Source organism: Suricata suricatta, chromosome 8 (genome assembly GCF_006229205.1).
Source record: "Suricata suricatta isolate VVHF042 chromosome 8, meerkat_22Aug2017_6uvM2_HiC, whole genome shotgun sequence".
NCBI lineage: Eukaryota > Metazoa > Chordata > Mammalia > Carnivora > Herpestidae > Suricata > Suricata suricatta.
The window spans coordinates 139,488,304-139,503,658 of record NC_043707.1 but is presented as its reverse complement, the minus strand read 5'-3'; the positions used below and the strand labels follow the sequence as shown (position 1 = coordinate 139,503,658).

The 15,355-nt window shown below is 64.8% G+C and overlaps 1 protein-coding gene across 5 annotated transcripts in view; it reads left to right on the top strand.

The window, feature by feature from the left end:
• TP73 (tumor protein p73) overlaps positions 1-13,142 on the top strand; it is a 56,495-nt gene extending 43,353 nt beyond the window's left edge. For 4 of the 5 annotated variants that reach the window (XM_029947200.1, XM_029947199.1, XM_029947201.1 and 1 more), the window contains 10 exons: positions 6,156-6,342; positions 6,664-6,779; positions 8,194-8,303; positions 8,612-8,754; positions 8,975-9,063; positions 9,510-9,634; positions 10,099-10,247; positions 10,495-10,633; positions 10,957-11,050; positions 12,085-13,142. In XM_029947200.1, coding sequence (XP_029803060.1) covers positions 6,156-6,342; positions 6,664-6,779; positions 8,194-8,303; positions 8,612-8,754; positions 8,975-9,063; positions 9,510-9,634; positions 10,099-10,247; positions 10,495-10,633; positions 10,957-11,050; positions 12,085-12,423 — 1,491 coding nt within the window. In that variant the 3' untranslated portion in view covers positions 12,424-13,142. Of the gene's footprint in view, positions 1-6,155; positions 6,343-6,663; positions 6,780-8,193; positions 8,304-8,611; positions 8,755-8,974; positions 9,064-9,509; positions 9,635-10,098; positions 10,634-10,956; positions 11,051-12,084 lie in introns of those variants that run through there. The other variant, XM_029947203.1, reaches the window with a different exon arrangement.
• Positions 13,143-15,355: the final 2,213 nt, after the last annotated feature.

Genomic DNA, 15,355 nt, shown 5'->3' with positions numbered 1-15,355 from the left:
GCTGGGGACAGGAGCTGGCCATGCGCGCCTGCACTCACCAGACTGGTGGTCATGTCCAGAACGGGGTGCCTGTGGTCAGAGGCCCCCAGGACTCCCCTCTGAGCAGAAGGTGCCTGCGCCCCCCTCCCCCACCGCCCGCCCAGCTGACTTTCACAAGCACTACACTGACCAGGCCACGCAGCTCAGAAGGGCCACAAGGCCGGTGAGGGTGATGGGGGGTCGCTCCCCTGGCAGTTGAGGGGACCCTCGTGGGGAGCAGAGGCTCCGTCCCCACACAGGTAGTGCCCTGGCCTGGCTCACAGCCATGCTTGCTGCGTTCATGCCAGTGTTTTCCCCATGGGGCCAGCCAGTGGGGGGTCTGCCTTCTCCAGGAGGTCAGGACAGACAGGCGTGGGCTCTCCCGCTGGCCAAGTCAGCGCCCAGGTTCACAGGCAGAGGAACCGGGGTTTGAACCTGGCTGAGGCAGATCCTGGTGCTTCCAACGCGGCCACCGTTTGTGCTCTTGGCCAAGAGGGTGGCTCCGGGTGGGAAGGCTGGAGTTCTCTGCAAGCTCTCTGTGTCCCCAAACACATGTCCCCTTACCCCCTCCATCCCCAAGGCCCCTCCTCAGGGTCCAGGGGAGGCCAGATGGCACGCCCGGGGTGGAGTCAGAACTGGATGGAGGCCCAGAGTTCCCCAGGCTGCTGCGGCCTGGGCCACTGAGGTCAAGGGCAGGTCCCCACCCCCTGGCCCCCGACCCCAGGCCAGAGGAAGAAGCATGTTGCACCTGGTCTGTGCTCTGCCCGCTGCGTGCCTCTTTGAGCGACAATCTCCCTGGACCAGGTCTAGCCTGGTGGAGACAAAGGGAACTTAGCGGTGTCAGTGCTTCCCGCCCCTGATGTTAACCAGGACAGAAGCCACCAGCGGTGTCCCTCCTGGCCTGCAGCCTGGTGTGGGATGAGGGGCTGCGTAGTCCAAGGCCCTGTGGCCTGGGGGTGCTGTTGCGGGGAGCGCTCGCCGCCTCGCAGGGTACTTCCGGGTTGTGAGGGTCCCGGGGGCTCCTGCTCCCTTGTTTGGGACCAGGCTCTAGGCTGTGGCGGTGTCCCCCCAGCCCCAGGCCCACCTGTCACAGGTAGGCAGCCTCTGGCCCATGGCCTCTGCGGATGCCCCTGGATGGCTGGCGGTCAGGGTCACTTGGCATCCACAGAGCCCGCCTTTGCCTCCAGTTTATCCTTCTCTGGGCTCTGGGCAAGGGGAGCCCCGCCGTCCAGCCCGTGCAGGGCCCAGTGGATGCGTGCGTCCCCTCCCCCAGCCGGGAGGGCTTAAGGCTTCTCGGCAGCCTCCTTTATCAGGCTGGTCCGCAGAGCCAGCCGTGGCTGCAGCCCCGCGGGCGTCCAGGCGCTCCCCGGAGCCTCTAGCCACCAGGCGATGGCCAAGGTGCGGCATTGGCTGCGGGTCTCCTTGCGCATGGGCCCACAGCGCTCTCTGGCCCTGGGTGCTCTGAGCCGGCTGGGGTGAGGGTTACAGGCGGGCCGCTATCCCTGATATCCTGCCCAGGCCCCTCTGGCATGTAGTAGCCCGCCCCCCCATGCTCCCAGCAGCTCTCCGTGGAGTGGGAGAGGCCACCGGGAGGGGGTGTGGCAATGTGGTTTGTGTCGCTCAGGAGCCCCCTCCTTACTTGGAGGGAGAGAGGGACCCAGGAGGGCTGTCAGTGGGCACCGTTGGCCTCGGCTCCCTGCGGGTCTTGGGGGTCGCCCTATGAACCCACACAGCTTCTTGGAAGGTGTTCTTTTGAGGGCTTTGCTAGGGAGGGAGTCCGTGGCCTGAGGTAGGTCCTCAGAGGGGTCCATAACCTGAGAGAGGGGAGAAATGTGGCTCTGAACACGCGCACACACGCACGCGCACGGGAAGCAGATAAAAGTGGGCTATAAAAAAAAAATCATTTAAAAAATAAAAGCCCCCCCTGCAGGCCACGTCTTCCAGAATCTGTTGTAACAGATTCGCCCAAGCTGGTTAACGGTATTTGCGGTTTGCAAGATGCTACACGTCCCTGGAAAATGACAGACAACTTATTATCACCTCTCCACTCTCCTCCTGTCCAAACCTGCCCATGCCGGGCACCCAGCTGCCGGGGAGCGGGTGCGAGGAAATTAACAGCCGCGGAACCGCGCCTGCCGCCCGCCACCCCCGCACCAGCCCTGCCAGGCCCCGGGCGCCCAGCCAGACAGGGCCCATCGAGGACTGTAATGGGGGGAGGGTCCGGTGGGGGGGGGCAGGGACAGGCAGACACCAGCATTTGGGCAAATCGCTTCCTGCAAGCACCAAGGGATGCAAGCATCCCGGAGCAGACAAGTCTGGACGGCTCTGTGTCAACAGCTGAAGATAAATAAGATTTTATCAGCTCAGAATCTGTTGAAACACATCCATCTAGCGGTTCTAGGGAAGGAGAGGCAAGAGGGAGGGAGAGGAAGTGTCTTCACGTGACCTCCTCTGTGGACTAGGCAGGACCTGGGACTCTTCCTACCCCCCTCCTGCCCATGGCCGAGGCCCAGGAGCTGCAGGACGGACGGAGCTGACGGAGGGCTGGGGGTTCACACCCTCTCAGACACAGGCTCCCCCACCCTGAGTGTGGCCACCCCATGCCCCCCTCCTGCCCCTGTAACCCAGCAGCTGTACCCCCGCACGATGCTACCAGGTGTAGGGAAGCCTCAGGCATCCCTCAGCCCGCGGTTCGATGTTCGGCCAGGACCAGGCTGGGCATCTGTGGCTTCGATCTCTGCAGGGGTGGGGTGGCTGGTGTATGTGCCCACGGCCATAATAGCAGCCAGCATCAGGTGGCAGTAGTCTGGGGACACCCCTGTGGGGAGTGGAGTCAGGCCCAAGACTGGCGGTGGCCTTGCCAGGGATGCAGAGGGCGGAAGCCATGCTTTCTCTTCGCCCAACCTAGGCGGCCCCGCGCTCCCCGCCCAGCCTGGTCCGGCGCCGGTACCACGGACAGCTCCCCGCGGCTCCTCCCCAGGGCGGGGAGTCCTCGCGGGCCCCTCCGTCCTGCACGGCCGGCCGCAGGTCCTAGTACCTCGGAGGGGGGGCACCCTGAGACGGAGAGCACCCCCGGGGGGTGCCCATCCTCGCCTGCCGGCCAGGCGCCCCTGCGTTTACCCCGGATCTCGGGGCCACAGGCCAGCGCCCTGACATGGACACCGCAGGGGCGCCCCCACCCCGCTGGGACAGGAGGGCTGCCACAGTCTCTGGGCAGGCTATGCCCAGCAGGTGCTTTGAAGCCCTGCCCCACTGTCAGGACGCCGCTGCCGCTGCTGGGCTGCACCAGGAGCCCCGCTCCATCCCTGCTGGCTGATGAGCTAAGGCACCTGGCCCTGGGGAGCCAACAGACCTCATCTCTGGCTGTGGAGAGAGCACCAGGCCAGAGGACTGGCGGATGGGAGCCAGTGGTGGTCGCCCCGCAGAGGGGACTGGGGGTCTGCTCACAGAGGGGCAGGCGCCTTCCCACATGGAAATGACACTATGCACTCGTCCATGGTGGCCACGGTCCAAGAGTGTCAAATGTCAATCACCAGGTCACCTCCAGGTTTCGGAGAGGTCTATCCAGTGGTTTACAGCATCCCCACTGATAAGCTTCAGAACCAGACTTGGGTCCTAGGGGCCAGGCCTCAAAGGCCATTCTCCTCTTGCCGCTCACCGTGACGGTGACCTGCCCCTCCCAGGCCAGGCCTGTCTCTCAGGGTATCTGTCCACCCTCCCCGCTCAGGGACAAGGCAGACCTTTTCCGGAGGGTCTTCTGCCTCCCCGCTCCCCACCCCTGGTCACCTCTGCTGGGGAAGGGGAGGCCCCCACTCCTGCAGAAGGGCCCACTCCCACCGGCCACCAGCCGAGGCTGCCCGGCGCCCAGGGCTGCGGGGCCTTCAGGTGGGAGCCTCCAGTAAGTCCAGATGCTTCTGCAGATTGAAGGGGCTCTCGGCCCATTTTCTTTAGTGATTCTCGAGCCCGGCAGCTGATGAGCACTCCACAAAAGCTTGCTGCAAGGACGGCTCTCTGGGTGCTGGTTTCCCCGTCACTAGTTACGTTCAGGTCCCCGCAGGCCAGCCGAGGCCCACCGCTCCCTGTGAGGCCCTCCTCCACCAGGAAGACCCCCCAGGTGACGGCTCGCACGCTGAGCCTCTCGAGGGGCCTCCAGGGTTCTTGTCAGCCAGGTCCCTGCCGGAAACGACCAGCACACGTGTCTGAGAGTCGGGGAGCAGGTCTGAGGCCTCACTGCGGGGGGACAGGAGAGCAGGTGCTTCGGGCCTGGCGGGCTGCTTCTGTCCCGGGCGAGGGCCACCAGCTTGCCCCCCGAACAGGTGCTTCGGGGAGTGAAGGCACAGCATTTGTACTGATGGGCACATCGGAGGCCAGGAGGCTGCCCCCTACTCCCTGAGCCCTGTTTCCCGCTCTTCCAGCAGGGTCTCAGGCATTCCCCACCCCCCACCCCCAGGGCTGGGTGTGATCATTATTTCCTGCACTGTAAACAGGTCTGGGCACCCTGCCTCCCCCCAGAGGTGGGGTCCCAGGTATGGGGTGGCAGGCTGCCCTGGGCTCTGGGGACCCTCGTGAATGGGATACCTGTGGGGGGAGGGTGCCCTGTGGGCATCCAGCTCCCTTCCGTGTTGGGGGTGTGAGGGTCGGGTACTGAATTCATATCCAAGGGAAAGTTGGACAAGGTCCAACAGCCCGAGGATGCCAGCCAGCAGGGAGCCCCCTTGAACTCCACCCCAGTGACAGAGAGTGTTTCTGGGAGGGAGCCCCGGCCAGCTCATCAGGGGAGGGAGGGCTCACACTGTGGGGCCATGGGCTGTGAGGGCACCGGGGCCCCTGCTCTCAGGCTCTAGAGAAGCTCCATCTCCCTGTTTCCCACCTTGCTTCTTGTGTACTTGGAGTTGCTGAGGGTCCATCGTGTCCCTTGGTGGCTAGAGGGGGAGCTCTGGAGGCCAGTGGGGCCTCACCTTTGCAGAGCGAGCGTGTCAGGGCCCCCCAGTTTCCTTGGCGGAGGGGGGCAGAGACCCGCTCCTACTCTGGCTCTGCCAGCAGCTCTGGGTGTCCGGCCTCAGCTGCCCTGACTCTAGCCCGGTGGGTAAGCCTCCCACTGTGAGCCGTGAGCCCCGGCCTGTGGCTCCAATCCACTGGGGCACGCCTGACCCAGTGGGGACCGGAGCCCGGCTGGCGCTCTCTGAAGCGGGGTCTCCTGGTGCAGTAGCTTGTCTGACTGTACCATGGCGGGGGCGTGATGGGGCGCTCTCCAGGCTTTGGGGCTGGGGTGACTCCAGGTCACAGGGTTTGGGAGGGGGGCAGGGAGACTGAGGTGGGGCAGGGAACCTGAGACCAGGAACACTGTCCCTGGGGGAAGGAGGCCTGAGGAGCCCCAGATGGGTCTCAAGAAGCCAGTCAGCTTGGGAACCAGTGGATACGCCTGTGGTCACCAGCAGGGTCCCCTGTGAACTCACGAGAGCTGGCCAGGGTCCTTAGGTGGGTGACCTGGTTCCCCAGGCGCTGGCCCCAGAGGTCCCTGCTGGGGTCAGGAAGGGCATTATCTGACCCTCCCTAGGACAGGGTCCCCGGCTGCACGTACGAGGGCTTTGAGGTCAGAAGGCCCCCACCCCCGTGGCGCACGCCACACTGCCGAGCTCAGCCCCTTGGGCTCAATGTTCTGTGGAGCTCCGTCCTGCAGCTTGCGTGCAAGGGGCACCCAGCCCTTCTCAAAATGACACGATTGTCACCAACATGCCAGAAAAGCCTGACTTCAGGTTTTTAAAAATTGAGATGCCATGCTGCAAACCCCCTCACTCAAACCCCTGGGCCCTGGGGGCTTAAGGTTGACAGCGATGGGGGCGGGGGAGGAGGCGGGCTTGACCGGGCCCACAGGGCTCCCAGCCCCCACCCTCCAGCAGCACGTCACTTCCCTGGACTTGCCTGTCCTCACCCCTGACATGGAGCGAATGGTGCCAACCTCTCCAGCCAGCGATGTCGGGAGAGAAGCCCCTCTGCTCTCCCCAGCCCAAACCGGCCGGGTGTTGCCGAGTGGGCAAGGGGGTGCCGGGAGGGGCGAGACTCCTGGCTGCGGGGGGTGCAGCTGAGCGAGGGTGCCCAGCCGGGGCCTCAACCCTGCCCCCCACCCCACCCCCCAGTACTCCCCACTGCTGAAGAAGCTTTACTGCCAAATCGCCAAGACGTGCCCCATCCAGGTCAAGGTGTCCAGCCCGCCGCCCCCGGGCACCGTCGTCCGGGCCATGCCCGTCTACAAGAAGGCGGAGCATGTGACTGAGGTGGTGAAGCGCTGCCCCAACCATGAACTCGGGCGAGACTTCAATGAAGGTGAGGCCCCCAGCCCCGTGCCCAGCAGCCGGGCACCCTGGGCACCCCGGGGGGAGGGCTGGGAGACCGCGGGGGCTGACAGCGGGGACCCAGCGCATCCCCTCCCAGCCCCTTTTCCTCCCTGCTGTACCTGGGGCCTGGGGTGCGGGTGCCCAGGGGACAGTGGGCAGCAGGGATGCTGGGCCAGGCACCCTGAGGGCACCAGGGCCGCCACCGGCCTGAGCCCCGCCTGGGAGGCTTGGGAGGTTGGCCTTCGGGGTTCCCAGTCTGCTGTGATGTGCCCGCCGGGCAGCCCCCTGAGGCGGTCCCCCCTCCCGGCAGGACAGTCTGCTCCGGCCAGCCACCTCATCCGCGTGGAGGGCAACAATCTCTCACAGTACGTGGATGACCCTGTCACAGGCAGGCAGAGCGTCATGGTCCCCTACGAGCCCCCGCAGGTGAGTGGGGCCCCTGCACTGGCCTTGGGGGTGAGGGCCTGTCACAGGGCACTCCTGTCGCTGCAGATGGCCGGCCCAGCTGTCCCGAGTCTCTGAGTTAAGTCTTGCCCGGCAACTTCTTCAGCCTCCCACCCCAGCCCCCCAGGCGCCTGGCACTCATTTCTGATCACTTCTGTGCAGGTCTAGGTGGGACCCCCTCGGGCCTCTCTGGGGCAGGGAGCTTGCAGGGCCTGGAGGTCAGGGATGAGGCCAGCGGAGGGCAGTGGGCGGGGTGGAGAGCTGTGGGAGGGAGGGGCTCTGCTGTGTCCCTAACGCAACAGAAGGTTCTGGGGCTGAACAAGGGCCCAGTCCCAGTGAGAAGCTGGGGGTGGAGCCAGGCAGGGGTGGGGGCTGCGCAGTGATGGTGGGTTGGGGGTGGGCCATGCTTCCATGGGTGAGGGGCACAGTGAGCCCACACCTTTCCTTTACCCGGCTCTGACCCCTAGACTCCCAAAGCTGTGATCAGTTCCCCAGACCCCCAGGCCCCGGCTCTGCACCTGGCCCCTCAGACCCCCAGGCCCCCCGGGAAGGGGTGTAACCACCCTGCCTTCCCTCCTTTCCTTGCCCTACTTCACCTGTCAGGAGAGCAGGGCTCTCCTGCCCCCTGGTGGCTTCCTTGTGCCATCAGTTTGGTGAAGGGCCAGGTTTGCCTGAGCCCGTGACTGAGTTGTATATCCTGACCCAGGGGGACCATGACACCTGCCCATTTTGTGGTCCTGGGATGTCTAGGAGCCAAGATCCTGGGTTCATGCCTCAGCTGGCCACAGACTCCCTGGGAAATGGACACCTGTGCTGGAGATGGGGGTCCGCTCAGGTGGCTCTGGTTCCTCCCTCTGCCAGAGCAGTACCATGCACCTTTCTGCCCAGGAAAGCCCACAGCACGCAGAGCACACCTTCCTGCCCACAGAGACCTGTGCACATGCCCGCTCGCACCCAGCCGCCAGGGCTTGACCTCCGATCTGTGTTGGGGGGGTGGCTGGCGCAACCAGACCACAGGACTCTGTGCGTCTGAGAGCAGCACAGAGCATGGCACTCAGTGTAGTGCATGAATGGATGGGTGGATGGTCTGGATCGAGAGGTGTCAGTGGATGAGTGGACGGAGATGGATGGATGGATGGATGGATGGATGGGTAGGTGGGCGGATGGATGGATGGAGGTGGGTGAGCGCATGCAGGTGAATGGCTGGGTGGCTGGTTGGAAGGTAGAATGATGGAGGCAGATGGGTGGGCGCATGGGTGGGTGGGTGGCCCATCCATGGGGGGCATGCCTCCCCACATGCCCACCTAGAGTCAGGACCTGGCCCAGAAGCCCCCACCTCCGCGGTGGGGCCTGCGTGCTGACAGCACAGTCCCCTCCCCACCTCTCCTGTGTGTAGGTGGGGACAGAATTCACCACCATCCTCTACAACTTCATGTGCAACAGCAGCTGTGTGGGGGGCATGAACCGGAGGCCCATCCTCATCATCATCACGCTGGAGACCCGGGAGTGAGTCTGCGGGCACGTGGGTGGGGAAGGGTGGACGGGGACTTGTGGCGGTTTTGCTGGGGACTTGGCATGAAGACGGGGCAGGCTAAGGAATGGTGCTAGCGCTGGAGGCGAGTTTCAGGAGGGAGGGCTACCCCCCCCCCCACCCCGCCGGGTGCCTGGGACTTGGGAGGACGGCAGGGGACCTGTGTCCCAGAGTGGCTGAGTGCTCAGCCTTGGGCCCTATGCTCATCAAGACCTGCCGTGGGGTCCGAGGTGGCGGGCCGCGCCCCCGAGGCTCACGGTTCTGGCTGCGCCCACCCCGCCAGCGGACAGGTGCTGGGCCGCAGGTCCTTCGAGGGCCGCATCTGTGCCTGTCCCGGCCGGGACCGCAAGGCTGACGAGGACCACTACCGGGAGCAGCAGGCCCTGAGCGAGAGCGCGGCCAAGAACGGGGCCGCCAGCAAGCGCGGTGAGTGGCCTGGGCTGGGGCACGGGGCTCCCCGGGACTTCAGGGCTGAACGTGCTCGGAGTGCGAGCCACGGGGCTTCCGGGCGGATCCATCCCGCGTGGGCCCCACCCTGGGTCTGCCCCCCCTGAATGGGTTCCTGGTCTCAGGGCCCATCCACACTGCACTCAGGTGGCAGGTGTCCCGATGGCTTGGCCTGCATGTGGCCTTCCTCCCCTTGCAGCTTTCAAACAGAGCCCCCCGGCCGTCCCCGCCCTGGGCCCCAGCGTGAAGAAGCGGAGGCACGGGGACGAGGATGTGTACTACATGCACGTGAGTGTCCTCAGTCTGCGACGCCTGGGCTGCGGGGACCAGGGGGGAGACCTGGAGCCACCAGGGGCACAGTGCATCAGGGATCACGGGACCCTGGAGGGCGGCGGCCCCGTCGCCGTAACCCGAGTTTACCCGCTGTCCCGTGCTGTGACCGCTCCAGCTGCTGGATCGAAACACCCACAAGCTTTGCCGAGACAACGAGACTTGTCGCATTTTTACTTCTCCAGGAACGAGTCCCTCTTTCTGGAAGGCCCGTATCTGTTGGGAGTACAGAGCCCCGGGGAAGGGAGGAATGGTGGGCGCTCTCTGGGTCCCAGACCTGCTCCTGGGGAAGGGGACAGCAGGGGCCGGGAACTCCGGTCTGCGGGGCTCCAGGGAGCCCTGCGGAAGAAGAGGCGCCTTGCTGCCCGTGCACCTGTGCAGACGGTGCTTTGGTCTGTGCTCAGGTGCGGGGCCGAGAGAACTTTGAGATCCTGATGAAGGTCAAGGAAAGTCTGGAGCTAATGGAGCTGGTGCCGCAGCAGCTGGTGGACACGTACCGGCAGCAGCAGCAGCAGCTCCTGCAGAGGCCGTGAGTGCAGCTGCCACTGCCCCAGGCGCCCCTGCCCCCCCAGCCCCGGGCCCCCCAACGCTTGGCGGGAAGTGTGGGGCCACTTCCACCCACCAGGAGAGGCATCCAGGGACCCCTGCTGGGTGTCCACCTCCTCCTGGAAGCCTTCCATGCTCTGTGGCCATCTGGGCTATCACTCCACCTCTCCCACAGAGGGGGCCTAAGTATCTGCTGACCGGAAGGCAAGGAGGGCAGGCCAGAGCGTGGCCAACCCGCTGGCCGATTCTGGTGGCAGGAGCCGGCTCTCCCTCCCTCCCTCCTGAGGCCGGGTCCTGCTGGTCGGCCAGGGGCCGGGTGTGGCCCAGGCGTGCGTGGGAGTGCTGGGCAAGAAGGGAGGCCCCCGCAGCCCAGGGCCCCACGTGGAGGTGACCAGGAGGGACACGGCCGCCTGTGCCTCTCACGGAGAGCTGTCCCTGTCTAAGCAGGAGCCACCTGCAGCCGGCGTCCTACGGGCCTGTCCTCTCTCCCATGAACAAAGCGCACGGGGGCGTCAACAAGCTCCCATCCGTGAACCAGCTGGTGGGCCAGCCTCCCCCACACGGTGCGGCAGCCGGGCCCAACCTGGGCCCCGTGGGTGAGTGGCCCAGGCGGTGGGGGTGCAGAGCGGGCCGGGCAGGCACACAGGGTGGGTCTGGCCTGAGACACCCCTGCGCAGCTCAGGGCTCTCGATGGCTGCCTCCCACCGACAGCCTAGTCCACGGGCGGGCGCACAGCCACGGACAGCCCCCCATCCAGTCCCCATCCCAGGGAGGTCCCAGTCATGCAGAGCAGGGGGCCCCCCGGCCCAGCTGGCTCTGACTGTCCCACTTGCACTTGCCCAGGCCCCGGGATTCTAAACAACCACGGTCACACCCTGCCAGCCAACGGTGAGATGAACAGCGGCCACACTGCCCAGTCCATGGTCTCAGGGTCCCACTGCACCCCACCACCCCCCTACCATGCCGACCCCAGCCTGGTCAGGTACGTCGGCTGCTGCTGGGCCCTGCCACAAGCCCACTGAGCTCAGCCCTTGGTGGCCGCCGGCCAGCTTGGCCCCCAGCCCTGTGGGCAGTCCCTGCATGCTGTCCTGTCTGCCCCCATGTCCACTTTACCACCACGAGGACATGGGCAGAGGAGAGGGCAGGAGTGAGCATCCAACAGGTGCTGGGGGGCACAAGACACGGGGCTCCATGGAGGCTGAGTCCTGGGGCGAGCACATCGCCGGCGGCCCCCTGCTCCCAGCAGGCCATGCAGCTGCGGGCTCGGAAGTTAGAGCCGCTTCATTTCCCACGTTGTCTCTGCAGTTTTTTAACAGGATTGGGATGCCCCAACTGCATCGAGTATTTCACCTCCCAAGGCTTACAGAACATTTACCACCTGCAGAATCTGACGATAGAGGTAGGAGCCGGTCCAGAGGCCAGGGCCCTGCATGAGGGCAGGGCGGCTCTCCGCTTCCTGGGTCCCTCTTTCCTGTTCTCACTGAGGGAGGGAGGGCTCGGAAATCTGGAAAACCCTTGTCCCCACGGCTGACCTCAGCCAACTGCCTCACGTCCGGCTTCCTGTGGAGTGAGCCCTCCAGAGTCATGGCAGCGGGCCGTGCACTTGGACTTGGCTGGGAAGCTGCCCGCACACACCCAGCGGCCCGGCTGCCGTTGATTTGGGGGACAGGCTACTTACAACTCTCCAGGGTTGTGAAGGTCAAGGCTGGAAGGGTCTTGGAGCTGGTGCATCTCTGTGCCACTTACATGGGGAGAATCTGAGGCCCAAAGAAGGCAAGTCACACTGTTGCGTCCTGGGTTCAGATTGTGTGACAGTCACCTCTGGGTCAGACGAGAGTGCCAGGGCTGAGCCCCTCCTAAACCACCACCGTCTTCCCCTGCTCGCAGCCTAGGGCTGCCTGGAGCGGCAGTGTCCTGTTAGCCAAGGCCACGCAGGCCTCAAGAGCCCCGGAGATGCAGAGGCAGGCCCACATCCTTGGGGGCAGTCCCCGGTGGCCTGCTGTTCTGTTCCCTGCTCCCCAGGCCAAGGTGCAGTTTGCCTAGCCCCTGGGGCCACGTGCTCCGCAGTGGCAATGTACTGTGCCCACCGCTGCCCTCCCCCTTCCCTGTCCCCACTGACCCCTGCTGGCCTAGCTCAGTGCATGTTAAACCCCACCACCACCACCTTGTGACCCACGTGCTTGGCTGGTGCGCGGATGCCACCTGGGCTTAATGAGCTGCTCTGGTCCAGGGGCCGGCAGCCCACAGAGCATGCACTGGAGGAGCAGCAGAGCCCAGGCATGATGACCTCACCCCTGCAAGGGCGCGGGCCCATCCACCCACACACCCCTTCTTAGCTCTTCAATCACCTGTGGCCTCGCAAATGCAGGGCGGGGTCCAGGCCGGAGGGGGCGGGGCCTCCGGGGCGGGTCCCTCTAACGGCGGCTCTTGCAGGACTTCGGGAACCTGAAGATCCCGGACCAGTACCGGATGACCATCTGGAGGGGCCTGCAGGACCTGAAGCAGAGCCACGACTACGGCGCCCAGCAGCTGATCCGCTCCAGCAGCAACGCGGCCACCATCTCCATCGGCAGCTCCGGGGAGCTGCAGCGGCAGCGGGTCATGGAGGCCGTGCACTTCCGCGTGCGCCACACCATCACCATCCCCAACCGCGGCGGCCCGGGCGCGGGCTCGGGGCCCGACGAGTGGGCGGACTTCGGCTTCGACCTCCCGGACTGCAAGTCCCGAAAACAGTCCATCAAAGAGGAGTTCACGGAGAGCGAGATTAACTGAGGGGCCGGGGGTGGGGGCGCGGGGCGGAGGGCGCGGCTGGGTCGGCGGCGCAGGCGTCCGAGTCCCTGGCGGCCTTGCTTTGCCTCCTCTTCCTTGTTGTCACAAACTGCCTCGGGAGGCAGGACCAGCGGGAGGCAGGACCAGCGGGCGGGAAGCCGGCCCGGGGAAGAGGCCACACCTGCCCGGGCCCCCGATGGCGCGGGAACGGCGCGCCTGGACTTGAGCTGGGCGGGGGGAGGCGCTCCCGGGAGCCACCTGCCCCATCCGCCCTCCTTCTCCGGGCTCCGCTGCCGACGGACTGCCAAAAAGTATTTTTCGGTGTCTTTGTCTTCTGGCAACAAGCGGCTCCGTGATTGTATCTAAAGCTCGTTTGTTTTGGGGTCAGCTCCCCGGACCCTGTCTCTGCCCAAGGCTGGGTCCCTCTGCTGGACTTGAGGGTCCGTCTGCCCCTCACACTTCAAACCCACTGCAGCTTCCTTCCGCTTGCTGCCCCAAAAGGAAAACAGGAATTTCCCTGGAACTGGAGACGGCTGGGGAGGAGGGCGTGCCTCCTGGGAGGCAAGGAAACTTCTGGTCAGTTGCCACCAGCCAACACCTGAGCCAACAGCACTGGCCGCGGCCACAGCTCGTCAGTGAGCCTCGGCACAGACACGGACAGCATGCTCCGTAGACTACTGGAAATTGTCAATATTTGATAAAACGATACCCTTTGTACTTGATGGGTCAGCTTTTTTTTTTTACTTTCATTCTTAACATTCCCTTCAGGATTCAACCTGTCGGCATTCCTGGCTTCCGGGCCTGTGTAAACAAGCTGGACTAGGAGAGCAGAGGCGAGCCAGGCCAGGGCCGGCTGCTGGACAGGGGTGAGGACGAGCAGGGCAGGCCCCGATGCTGCCCGGCTGGCAGGCTCTCCCCTCGGGACAGCTCCAGTCCGGGGGCCACTGTGGCTAGCTGCGGGGAGGGCCGTGGGTTGGCTCTCTCCCACCATGGGGAGAGCCCCTCCCAGGTGGAAGGAGAAGTTGGCAGGAAGGCGCACCTGCTGGGGGCTTGGAGGGAGGCGGGGGGGGGGACGCAGACTGTTAGGCACCCCAAGGGCCGGGGGCAGGGTTGGGGCCCTTCTCATTTGCAAGGAAGCCCCTGAGCCTTTGTGGCCAGAACCGTGGCAGGCCCAGCGCCCTGTCCAGGGCAGGAAACCCGACCACAGAGAGACGTGCACAGCGGGTAAATTGAGGCAAACCCGCGGTTGCAGGCAGGCGGGTCGCCTGTGCGATGTGTGAGCTGAGACACCGCACTTCCCAAGCACAGCGTGGACACGCCTCCAGGCCGGGGAGGGGCAGACGCAGCCCTGATCATCCTCTGGGTTTGTGCTTGTTGCCATGAAGCACCCAGGAGATGGCTCCCTCCCCGGGGAAGGCAGGGCGGCCTGTCTTCAGGAGGAGCTCGGGCGCCATCCCTCTCCATGCTGAGCGAGCCCGCGTGTTAACAGGCCGGCTTCTTTCTTAGCCGTCTACACTGGGAGGAGGGCAAGGGTTACCTGTTTCACAGTGTTTCAGAGACTGGCCAGCAGAGGGAGGGAGCCCGTCCCGACTCCCTGAACGAGGGCGGAGCCAGCGCTGCCCGGAGTCGGCTCCTGGGCCCGTCTCCAGACAGTCGTGCCCATGCCATCTACGGTCTACACCCACGGGAAAGCGCAGTGTGAGCAGACAGGAGTGCCCGAGTCTAGGGTAGCGCAGCCATCCTCCCCCTCGACCGCACACTCCCTGGGGAGCCACCTTCCAGAGGGTCAGCGCCCCCAGGAGGCCCTGACCTCCAGCCAGGGCTCAGGGCCACGGGACCAGCTCTTTCCAGGGGGCGGCAGGCTCTGCTCAGGAGAACAGAGGTGTCCGTGCCCACAGGGACTTGCCGGCTCCCCAGGCTACGTGCCAGAGACCGCAGTCACAGGGCCCGTGGACTCAGGACTACTGAGGGTGCGTGTGGCTGCCCTGCCCCCCCCCGTTTTGTACCCCCGCCCCCCGGTTGAGGAAAGAAGGATTTTGCCCATGCCACTTCACAGACGAGTAAACTGAGGCGAAGTCTGGGGTCTTGGGCATCACAGCTGGGTGGAGTCTGGCACTTGCTCCAGTGGCCATATGCTGGAGCCCCCCAGTTGTGCCCCCTTGTCCCACCTCAGGACCTGGGGACCCATCCCCCAAGTTGCTGGGGTCCACGAACCTGGCTGAGGTGCAGTGGCTCCTGGCTCCGTCTCGCAGGCGTGCTCCTGGAGGCCAGAGTCCAGCAGGGAATGCCACAGGGCCCCCCACTGTGTGCCCAGAGAGGGTCAGCTCAGGGGAGGAAGGGGGTCCTCCCTGTGGGGGGCCCAGAGGAAAATGCAGAACGACCCCCGGATTCCAAACTCTGGATCTACAAAACTCAAACGTCCGGAAAAAAGGAACCTTTAAGGTGTGAAGAGGCCGGAAGGACGTTCTCGCTGGGAAGCGGCCCGGAGAGTGGGGTGGGCGCCCTCCACCCACACCAGCCACGCGGGAGAGGAAAGCCAGCCATTGCTGCCTCTACCCCCCACCCCCCAGCGCGGACCAAGGACAGGCCAGCGCGTCAAGGTCAAGTCGCTCACAGACAGCCACTTCTCTCTCTCCATAGGCTAAAGCACTTTAGCGCTTTAAGGTTAAAAAAAATATACCACCCGTGTTTTTAATGTAATGAATGCTTCCGCCAGCAGTATTAATGGATCTTTTCCAATGATAATTAACTTTTCTTGGTAATGTAACCTTGGGAAAATGTGTTATTTTTTTAGCTGTGTTTTGGTGGGAAATTTTGTTTTTGTAACATAATAAAGCCAAGTTCCAAAGACCGTCTCTGGATGACTCGCCAAGACAACGCCCTCCACGCCAGGCTCCGCAGCCTCCACGGGGCCGCCCCGTGTTTGCAGTGGGGC